The sequence below is a fragment of the Monomorium pharaonis genome, chromosome 7 (assembly GCF_013373865.1).
Source record: "Monomorium pharaonis isolate MP-MQ-018 chromosome 7, ASM1337386v2, whole genome shotgun sequence".
NCBI classification, from domain to species: Eukaryota; Metazoa; Arthropoda; class Insecta; order Hymenoptera; family Formicidae; genus Monomorium; species Monomorium pharaonis.
The window spans coordinates 23,945,183-23,956,823 of NC_050473.1; the positions used below are offsets into that span (position 1 = coordinate 23,945,183).

Genomic DNA, 11,641 nt, shown 5'->3' on the forward strand with positions numbered 1-11,641 from the left:
TTTCCTCTTTATCTTACTCTTTGTCGTATCCTTTTGAACAAACGACGTTTCAACGTCGTCACGAGGCTCCTCTTTTATTGCATGTGTACTAGAATTGTCAACAATTTTTTGCAGCGGTTCAATGAGAGGTTTAAAGTGTCTCTTGATCACGATATCCTCTTCGATCCTACCGGTCTTCAAGGCGCGATGTTTTTTTTTGGATTGATTTATCTCCTTTGCGATATTTTCACGCTCGCGTATATCTTTCTTTTCAGCCATGTTGACGTTTGTTTAACGTTGACGTATTGATAACGACTAACCGTTCCGTGGTATCGCAAACTCATTAAATCCTCTTCTATATCGTCCGTTAGCAAGCTCACTATCCTTATCTATCACTAGAAATCCATAATCACGCTGCCAACAATCGCGACACAATGTACAAAAATCATCATACGTCATATCGGTATTCACGTGATCGTTGTATACATGCTTCAGGTTGGTATTATCCTGCTTGAATAGGATTAATAGGTTCGCGTTGTCACGTATAAGATGTTTAGGTATTCTAGCATACGTCTGACAGAGATAAAAACTATCGACGTTTGAGTGTCTACCCATTGAAAAGTATTCTCTTATCGTATCTTGCTTATCGCACGCCACGTCATCAAAAATGAAGATTGAGTTTGAACGCGCCTCGCTCGGAGGAATAACGTCACTGTTATTAGAGAATGTAAAGTAACCGATTTCATCGATCGATGTTAACAAATTCTCCAAGTATCGATATTTCGGCTGTTGCAACGATTTTGAGTACACGTATACGTTCTCGAAACGTACGCCGTGCGGACTTTCCAACAAGCTTATGATGACATTGGTTTTAGCACAATTCGAGGGTCCGCAAATAATTGCACGTATAGTACTCGGCAGCATTTCACCATGCTTACGCTTCTCACCACTGTCACCTATCAGTGACAATTTGTTGTCATAATTTGTAACGCGTATCGCCAACGGTTGTCGTACGAACCTCATTTTCTACTAAGTAAAAAGGTAGGATCGAACGTCTATTTATATGCGCGCAGAACCGCGAATCGTTCAGTAGCAAAGATATTCGCGTTGTTATCACATCTCTCTGATATTCCTGATTTCAACGGTCCCGCACCGTTGATAAAGAATTGTAGCGAATGCCATCGGGTTGTGGTTTGTTAAATCGCTTGATAAACGCTCTTTCTTTCGAGCTACATATCCCTGGATATCAGTTTTGCGATCCGGGAACACACTTGAAAAAACGATTAGCCAGAGGCGATCAGGGTGTAAATCCATTGGACGCAGCGTGCCGCGAACACGATATTGCTTATTCTCATAATAACAATCTCGCTAAACGACACGCGGCGGATAAGGTACTCGCCACGAAAGCGTTAGGACGTGTAATCGCAAAAGATTCAGCTCTAAAAGAGAAAGCTGCTGCTGCTGCCGTTTGGGCAGCTATGAAAGCTAAAACAAAGATTGGCATGGGCATGAAGAAGACGACAATGAAAAAAAAGACAACGAAAAAGAAACGAATACTTCCAACAGCAAAACGAGGCGGCATGTTACCGATTCTACCGTTATTGGGCGCACTCGGATTCATGATCGGTGGAGCGGCTAGCGTGGCAAAAGCAGTGAATGATAGTAAAGTCGCGCGAAGTCAGCTCGAAGAGTTACAACGTCACAATCACACGAGGGAAGGTCGCGGGGTGTATCTTGGTCCATACACAGGTGGAAAGGGACTGTACCTCGCTCCATACAAATACGGGAAAGGTATAACAACGAAAGGAAAAAAAAAACGTCGAAAAAACGTTAAAAATGCCTGCGGGTGCAATGACAAATGTGCAACTGCAGCAACTAGCTATTCGTATGCGTATTCCATACTTTAGAGATGTTTTCATGCGTAACGCATTACCGATAAGCGGTCCACGACGAAATGAGAGCGATATCGTAAACCTGGATGATGTGACGGGTCCCGGTACTCATTGGGTAGCGTACGCAAAGAGAGACAATCACATGATATATTTCGATAGTTTTGGTCATCTTCGGCCACCTAAAGAACTTGTACGATATTTCGGAGACGATGTGACAAAGATAGAGTACAATCGAACGTCCTATCAAACCTACAATCAGAGCATTTGTGGGCAATTGTGTTTACAGTTTCTCCGAACGGTCGATGCGTATGAATTTAAAGCTCGACAGCATGCGAATTAACTCAGTATTCGTTAGACGGTTTTTCAATCATGTCATTGATACTTACGCTAACTGGGAAGGATAGCGTCCTCACTACAACGTACTTTCCAATTATAGATTTGAGCGATGACAATTACGAGCTCGGTCTAATGAACTTTGAGACTTACAATACGATTCCGAATGTAAATGCTTCGAATAATAAGTTTTACTTTGATGAAGAAGATGTAGAAATTACGATTCCCGAGGGATCGTACGAACTGCAAGCCATAAACGAGTTTTTGAAACACAAAATGCTGAAACATCTGGAATATGCAACTAATGATAATGAAAAACAAGACGATGGTAGCGTTACACACATATCGCATGATGACATCCCACTTGAAGACAACGATGGCGGTGATAGCGGTGATAAAGATTCCCGATAGTACTTCGCGCGAATAACAATACGATGAAGAGCGAGATAATATGCGCCTATAAAATAAATTTTAGCAAGCCCAACAATATTGGATCGTTGCTAGGATTTTCTTCAGATCGTATATTAAAGCCGCGAAAATGGTACAAATCAGACTTATCAATTAACATTATCAACGTAAACATTATCCGCATAGAATGTAACGTGACCTCGAGCGCATACAATAATGACAAGCGTGTGCATACAATATACGAATTTTCTCCGAACGTGGCACCAGGATATAAGATCTCGGAAACACCGAGGCAGATCATTTATCTGCCGATCACCTCACAGAGCATTTCGGATTTGATGATACGTGTCGTCGATCAGCACGGACAATTGCTTAATTTTTGAGGAGAAGAAATCACCGTCAGATTGCACGTACGACTCCGACGATAACGCTTGTGTAGACGCAGCGTGAGATGCTCGTATTGAACGGGCACGTAAAAGATAACACATCGTTTACAAAACCGACATTTAATAGTAAATTTCAATCATCAAGAAAAGAAGTTTGCACTGAGAAAAAGAAACTTACCGCGTCAAACGTTGCATTTCTTCAATCTTTGGGATTCGCAGTACGACAATGACGGACATTTTAAACATCGAGAATGAGCCGATCTTCGATGATCATCGAGATCGAGACTCACACGTACAATCCGTTTGCCAATACAACGTTTGATCACAGTGATGAGATAAGAATACCTATACAACATCAAGATTTATACACGTTACCGTCTGAAAGTTTTCTATACATCGAGGGAAAAGTTACGATAAAAAAAACAGTTACGGGATCTAGTGTGACTTTGGGGAATAATTGCATTGCGTTTATGTTTGATGAGATTCAATGTGAACTTGATGGTGTAGAGATTGATCGTAACAGAAACGTTGGAATAACCAGCACGCTCAAGAATTATATAACCATGTCAACTAACAGAACCAAAATTGCAAATAACGCTGGTTGGGATCCGTGGTATCATGTGAATGGATACTTTAATTTTTGTGTGCCACTTAACATGCTACTGGGATTTTGCGAAGATTACAAACGCGTGGTGATTAACGCTCGTCATGAGTTGATCTTGATACGCGCACGCAACGATAATAATTGTCTAGTCGGCGATCCAGCGCAGGAACCAGAAATTGAATTATTCAAAGTACAATGGCGAATGCCGCATGTGCTGTTGAATGAGAGAAATAAACTGTCGATCCTGCGTGCTCTGGAAAGCGGGCGGTATCTCAGCATGGCTTTTCGCTCATGGGATCTGTATGAGTTTCCATTATTACAACGCATAACCAAACATACATGGGCTATCAAGACCGCTACTCAGCTTGAGAAGCCGCGTTACGTCGTCTTCGCTCTGCAGGCTGGTCGGAAGAACGTCATGCTTGAAGACGCAAGTCGATTCAATGATTGTAAACTGACAAATGTAAAACTGTATCTGAATTCGGAATGTTATCCATATGACGATATGAATCTGGATTTCGATAAAAACAGATGGTCAATTCTGTATGATATGTATGCACGTTTCTGTGAAAACTATTATGGGTATGATACTCTTGAGCCGAATCTATCTGTCGCGAATTTTCGACAAAAAGGTCCATTTGTGATTATCGATTGCTCTCGACAAAACGAATCGATTAAGAGTGCAACTGTAGATGTGCGTATAGAATTTGACTGTAAAGAGAACGTACCCGCGGGCACCACTGCGTACTGTCTCATCATACACGATCGCATAGTTCAGTACAATCCGTTGACCAACGTTGTGCGCAAAATTACCTAAGATGACGACGACGACACCACCACACTTTTCTCCAGAAAAATACATTTGAGACGATATAAGAATGTATAGCGCATTGATGTGGATCAGTCTTCTCAACGATAACAGTCATGTCTGTACCAACGTTTGTGGATCTGCAAGGCTTCATCGTCAGGGGAAGCTTTGTCGTGAAGGAATTTGCCTCTCTCAAAAATGGCGTCGAACTCTCACATTACATTTTTCAACATCCTATACCGTGGCATCAACTTAGCAACGCTGACAAGCGCTTGGCATCGTGGTTGCTTACGCATCATCATGGAATATCATGGGAGGGTGGAATGATTCCGTACAGAATGGTTAAAAACTTGATTACAGCAGCGCTGATGAGGAATGAAACAACACCCGTCATATACGTTAAGGGATGTGAAAAACAAGAATAGTTGGTTGTTGGACTTGCTTCTGGACGAGGACGCTAATGTCGAAAATATCGAGGTGCATTACGAAGATATAAAACCTCTAAATAAAATGGATGTTACGCATACTTTACGTTGTCGGAATCATGTGAACAATTGCGCTTTACAGAATGTATTTAAACTGTATAATTGGTGGTCTAATAATAAAAAATAAAAAAAATAAAATATATACAATCTTTTACTTTACTTTATTTTTTCCCATCATATTTTCCTTTCTTTTTTTCTCCGTTTAATAAAAACTACATTTAACAAATTAAATTAATTTTATATATTAGGATAATTGGAGATAGGAATAATTCTTAAATAATTTTTAACATTTATACAAAAACATATTTATTAATTATGTAAAGCATCATATACAATATTGTCGGATGCATAAGTCACTAGTTCGCATTCTATGATACAAGTTTTATCGTAATTTTCATTCAGCATTTTTATAGCATCATACTTATTAGTAATATAATTTTGACGCAAAATAGTAATAAACTTCTTATATTTATTGCTTACACTATAAGTATTTTGATATAATTGATTATATACAGATTCAGCGCAGTGTTCGAGATTAAGTAAAAATTGTACAGTTGATGGTTTCATATATATACAGGTATTACACAGTGTTAATTTTACGATACCTTTATCGTGTACGTTTACAATTTCCATTACTAAATCACAAATAAAAAATCTCAAAGATGGTATAGTTCCTCGCACGAGTTCTTCAATATCCACACGTTTCTCGATAAATTTTTGCCATGTTATATATGGCAAAATTAGCTGATTTCCCTTGTTGTCGCCAAGAATCATCTCCACAAAAGGCTCAGATCCCACGCTGATCCCCATTTCCAAGTACTTGTACCCTGTAGTGGTCAAAGCAAACCTCCTCCCTAGGATACGTGGAGTATGGCGCGGCTGTCATTTTCTGTAAAAAAGAATAAAGCGAGTTATAGAAAAAAAATTTTTTTAAATATAGAAAACAAATATGATGAATTTAAAAATTATAAATACTTGCGGTTTATCATGAGCTTCGTTTTCCTGGATTGGAATGTAGTAGTTCATCTTGTACGTTTTTTTTTAAATCTTCCACCGATCGACTCAAGCAGCCAACGTTATCCTTTGTTGTCCGTCCGGTAATAAGCGACTGTAGTGAGGATGATTAAACTTTTGTAATGGTTGACTGAGATTGAAGCTCTTCTTCTTATGCGGTGCGCCCCTCCAATAATAGTGGTAGTAGTGGTGGAAATGGTGACTATTATTAAGAAATGTATGTTTTTTTTTTAACTTTATTTTATTTTTAATTTTTTTTCTTAGTTTTTTCTTAGTTTTTTATTTTTTTATTTATTTATTTACTTATTTATTTATTTATTTATTTTTTAATGTGTGCAGACCGGACATAAATTGCATGGAATTATAATATATACTGGTTTTCTGCAATTAAAGCAATACTTGCCGCTAATTGCAGAAACCGTATTTGTTAAATGTTGACGAACGGCAAACATTTTGTCTGCGTCCATATACGCCACTCCAATCATGCATTCAGCACAAGCCGTGTATGTGCCTGTACCGTATGTCTGCTCGGTTTTATAAAAACAATAAATAGCACAATGTTTCGTTTGTGCGTTTAACGCTCGTAGTTGTGCAATTGAAACATCTTTTTCACGCGTTTCCAGGAACTCCTCACTACAGTCACTTAAATACTGACTGTCTTCGGACAGCACGCTCTCGTTATCCTCTTGTTCCTCCTCAAGGTGGAAATCCGGCACATTTTCATCAAAATCATCGCTGATGTCCATTGCATTTTTTTCATCCAAATGCATGAAATTATCGGCGGCTCTTTGATGATTCATGTGTTCATCCATATTTACATCCATATTTATATTTTTTTCATTATTTACATCTATATTTACGTTATTTACACAATGTACATTATGTACATCTTCAATTTCGACTTCATCATCATCGTCCGCGATGTCGATAATTTCGATGTAATCATCATCAGCGATGTCGATAACTTCGATTTCCATATCAGTCATTTTTCGGAAAAACTATATCTTTTACTAATCGCACTTGAAAACTAATTGCACACACAGACTTCGGATAAACTTGCTCAGAAATAGACTTGAAAACGTCTAAGGGATGCTCTCACCTATATATACTTATGCTATTTGTAAGTCACATGATCTTTGAAAAGAATTTCAAAAAAGAGAAAGCTAAGATTTATCATGTTACTATAGGTTCAATTGTATCAAAGAAATTTTTCAGGTATAATATTAAACGCAGACTACAGTATCCGCATGTTATTTTATTTTATTTTATTTTATTTTATTTTTATTTATTTAAATATTTTTATGTTTATAAAATCTAGCAGCCTGATATCGGCGCTCGCTAGCAGCCAAGATAAGAGCGCTGCTTATACGATTAGTGTAGTGGGGAGTGAGGCCCGATTGCGCGCATAAACGGTCGGACACAGTTCCATAGTAGGGAAGAGAGAAAGAGAAAGCAAACTCTAACTGGGGTGGAATATACGTAATATAATTTTTATTATTTAATTATTTATAATTTAAATTAGAATACATATGCATATGTAATCTAACTCAAATTATAAATAATCAAATAAAAATTACATTACATATATGAAATAATAATAATAAAGTCTCTTTACCTGAGCGGCGGTGGTGGTGAGCACAAAGGACTTTCGAAAACATGTTGAGACAAGTTTCTCATTTATTAGAAAAACAATAAACAAAAGAGTTTTGAAATTTATGATAGGGTAATTTGTTAAAAAGAAACAATAAACAAAAGAAAAAAGAAAGTTTAAAATTTACGACAGGGTAATTTGTTTAAAAAAAACAATAAACAAAAGAAAAAAGAAAGTTTAAAATTTATGATAGGGTAATTTGTTAAAAAGAAACAATAAACAAAAGAAAATTTATGACAGGGTCAATTGTTACACAGAAACAATAAACAAAAGAAAAAAGAAAGTTTAAAATTTATGACAAGGAAATTTGTTTAAAAGAAACAATAAACAAAAGAAAATTTATGACAGGGTCAATTGTTACACAGAAACAATAAACAAAAGATAAAAAGAAATTTATGACAGGCTCAATTGTTATAAAGAACAATAAGAACAAAAGGAATTTGAAATTTATTTGACAGGTAATTACCTTTTCCCCTCCCCCCCTCCCCCTCCCCCATTCTATGTTTGGGTTAGAACTCTCATAGTACTACTACTACGAATATTTCCCGCGCGCCGGATACGCGCGGTTATGACCATATATGATCATGCGAAGGGCCCATTGCCCCACTATTACACCAAATCCGCGGTACTATTTAAGCCGCTGCCGAACAGCGGCCCGCGAGATCAGTGATAGTCAATCAAGCCGATACATATGACCCGCGAGATTAGCATACGAACTCAGAGTTCGGGACTTAGACACAACGCATCTCGAGCGAGCGAATATACAGCGCGCTATCTCAGAGCCGCGCGCCGTATCTTATCACTTCTGAGTAAGACGACACGGCACCTTCGCCGATCGCAAGTGTAAAGAACTACCTTGTAACTAAGAGAATAAACACTTCTTTTGTTAAATACTAATAACAAGTGTGTTGGTGACTCGAGGACCCTGCCAACGAAAGCCTCCTTTCGCGAGTTTCTACTCCCCACATAGAAATTGGCATCCAGTGGATGTCCAATGGACGTCCATTAAACCTCTATAGATCCATGGGATGTCTATGTCCATGGTGGAAGTCAGATAGACGTCCATTAGAGGTCTAGTAAACTTCCTTAGCTCCATTGGAGGTTTACCTCCATGGCGGAAGTTAGATAGATGTCCATTAGGGATTCAGTAAACTTCCATGGTTCCATTGAAGATTTACCTCCATGGCGGAAGTTAGATAGAGGTCCATTAAAGATCAAGTAAACGTCCATGGCTCCATTGGAGGTTTACCTCCATGGTGGAAGTTAGATAGACATCCATTAGGGATCTATTAAACATCCATACTCCATTGGATGTTTTCTTCCATGGTGCAAGTTAGATGGACGTCTATTAGGGATCCACTAAACTTTCATAACTCTATGGAACATTATTTCCATGATGGAAGTTAGACAGACGTTCATTAAGGATCCATTAAATTTCCATAGCTCTATGGAACATTTACTTGCATGATGGAAGTTAGATAGACGTCCATTAGGTATCCATTAAACTTCCATAGCTGTATGGAACACTTATTTTCATGGTAGAAGTTACCCAGACAACACGCTTGTCAGAATGAAAACTTTAAGAGAACTTTTTTAAGAAAACATTTAGATATCGTGGAAATAATGTCCAAATGCGAACATTTATCAGAGACATCTACTAAGAGAGGTCTTTGAGATATTTCATGGAAGAGTTTCATTTAAGTTTCTTGAAAATGTTATGATATCAGCTTAATGTCTCATAAAAGATATCACAATGCTGTCCGATTTTTGAGCCGTCTATGCGCGTTGTAGTTGACTCAGAAATCAGACAACATTATAACATCCTGAATGAGAGATCCATTTGATATTTAAAAAAATTATTATAAAGATAATGTTTCCAAAAATAACGGTTTGTCTACAATTACTGCGCACAAAAAAATGCACAAAATCTAAATTTATCATGTACTGAACAAAAACAGAATAATAAATGTATTATTCAATTTTTCTTAGAATATATAATCTATATAGTTAAAACCATCTAATTAACCATTTGAACGCTTCAAAGTATTAATGCTAAATAGATCGCAATTTCCATCAAATTATTAAGGTTATGGAAAAAGATAAATTTAACAATGAAATTAATAAGTTAATAAATTAATGGTATTTATTTTTAATATGTTTTGCAAAATTTAATTGCTCTTATAGAAAATAATATAACGGGGTCAGTTTATAACATATAGGTATATGTAGACAATAACAAGTACTCATATCGATGAGTCAAATTGGCATAGCAGATAGAGTACAAGGTTTGTAATCCTAAGGTCCCGGGTTCAAAAACTACAGGAGGCAAGTAAGAATAAAATAAAATAATATAATTTAAATTTAATTAATTAATAAAAATGTGTCTTAAATTTAGTATGTACTGTTGATAAAAATAATTTAAAAGAAATAAAATTTTTATTTTAAATTTTTATTTTGTCAATCATCTATCGAAGCTCCATGAAGCCTCTATTAATGATCCACGAAACGTCTGTCAGTCATCCATCGAGGCTCCGTGAAGCCTCTATTAATGATCCACACAACGTCTAATAGACTTTTTTGACGACCTCTAATGGAGGTCTAATGGACGTCCACAATGCGGAACTGTGGATTTCTAATGGCTCTATATTGGACGTTTAATGGACGTCCACTAGAAGTTTAAACTTCCAGTGGACGTCCATTAGACGTCTACTGGAGGTTTTATTTCTATGTGGGATCCTAAGGCAGCAACGAACACAATAAGATTATTTGTCGCACCGCAAAGTACGGCAAAATCATTTTGTTGCACCGCAAGGTACAACAATATCATTGGATTAAAATATCGTTCACATTATTCTTATAGAGTTTTCTATTGGGAAAACTAGTGCAACACTGGTGAGCATTGAGTGCAATTTTATTGTTTTACTGTAAAAATCAGTTCACATATTTTCAGTGTTTAATGTTCTAATGACAAAATTGATGCAAAAAAATTGCACCAAGTGCAACTTTTGCTCCACTGTCTTTTGAGACGGTGGAAGGTGCCAGTGCAAATTAAATAGATATTATGTTCGTGCTTTAAGGTATTACATTAAAGTATATGTTATTACATTATTTTAGTAAACTTTATAACAATGAAATTGTTTAATTTTTAAACCTGTCTAATGATGTGTTCCACTGAACCACACTAAACCTGCACTATTATTGCGCTAGTGGAGTTTTTATCGAAATCTATCGCAGCGTTCAAATAATGTTTATTATTTTTATTATTTGACACTTAAAGCTCATATTGCTCGCACGCGTGCGGCACTCACGTGTGCGAGCGATATGAGTCTCAAAGAAAGACGCATCTGCATGGTGCTGTGCAGTCACACTGTGACGATTATTAAGCACACGTGCAAGCACTGTGCAGTCACTGTGCAGACATTTTGTTATCTGGATTAACATTCTGACATTATATGTTATCTTTTAGAAGTCTCTTTATGTTGTCATTTTTAGAAACAGGATATCTTTTAGAGATTTTTTTGACAACATATTGGTCACGTCATTCCATGATGTCAAAATACGGTACATTTTATGACGTCAGGAATTTGTGACATTCGACCATCATTTTACCGTCATAAGGGCGTCATTTCGTGACGTCAAGAATAGTCAGTAAATGACCATTTTGAGACGTCAAAATGACGTGAGCTTACTACCTGGGATACAACGTTAAAAACTACATAGTTGGAAACGTTACTACAGTGGAACCCCGCGTTAGCGGACTGTTTGGGGCTCTGAGTCCGCTAACGCGGGGTTATCCCCTATTGCTTGGTTTCACTCCCACTCCGTGAAATTCAGGGACGTAACGGTATTGCCATCCCAGGTAGCAAGCTCACGTCATTTTGACGTCCCAAAATGGTCATTTACTGACTATTCTTGACGTCACGAAATGACCCTTATGACGTTAAAATGACGGTCGAATGTCACAAATTCTTGACGTCATGAAATGTACCGTATTTTGACGCCATAGAATGACGTGAACAATATGTTGTCAAAAAGATCTCTAAAAGATATCCTGTTTCTGAAAATGATAACATAAAGAGAC

The 11,641-nt window shown here is 37.2% G+C and overlaps 1 protein-coding gene across 1 annotated transcript; it reads left to right on the plus strand.

Annotated features, from left to right (window-relative positions):
• Positions 1–3,249: 3,249 nt before the first annotated feature.
• Positions 3,250–4,419, plus strand: LOC118646699. Its single transcript, XM_036290151.1, has one exon. It carries the CDS (start codon positions 3,250–3,252, stop codon positions 4,417–4,419), a length of 1,170 nt encoding a protein of 389 aa, XP_036146044.1.
• The last annotated feature ends 7,222 nt before the right edge of the window (positions 4,420–11,641 follow it).

Coding starts and splice junctions, on each gene's coding strand:
- LOC118646699 (XM_036290151.1), top strand. CDS start 3,250: ATGAGCCGATCTTCGATGATCATCGAGATCGAGACTCACACGTACAAT.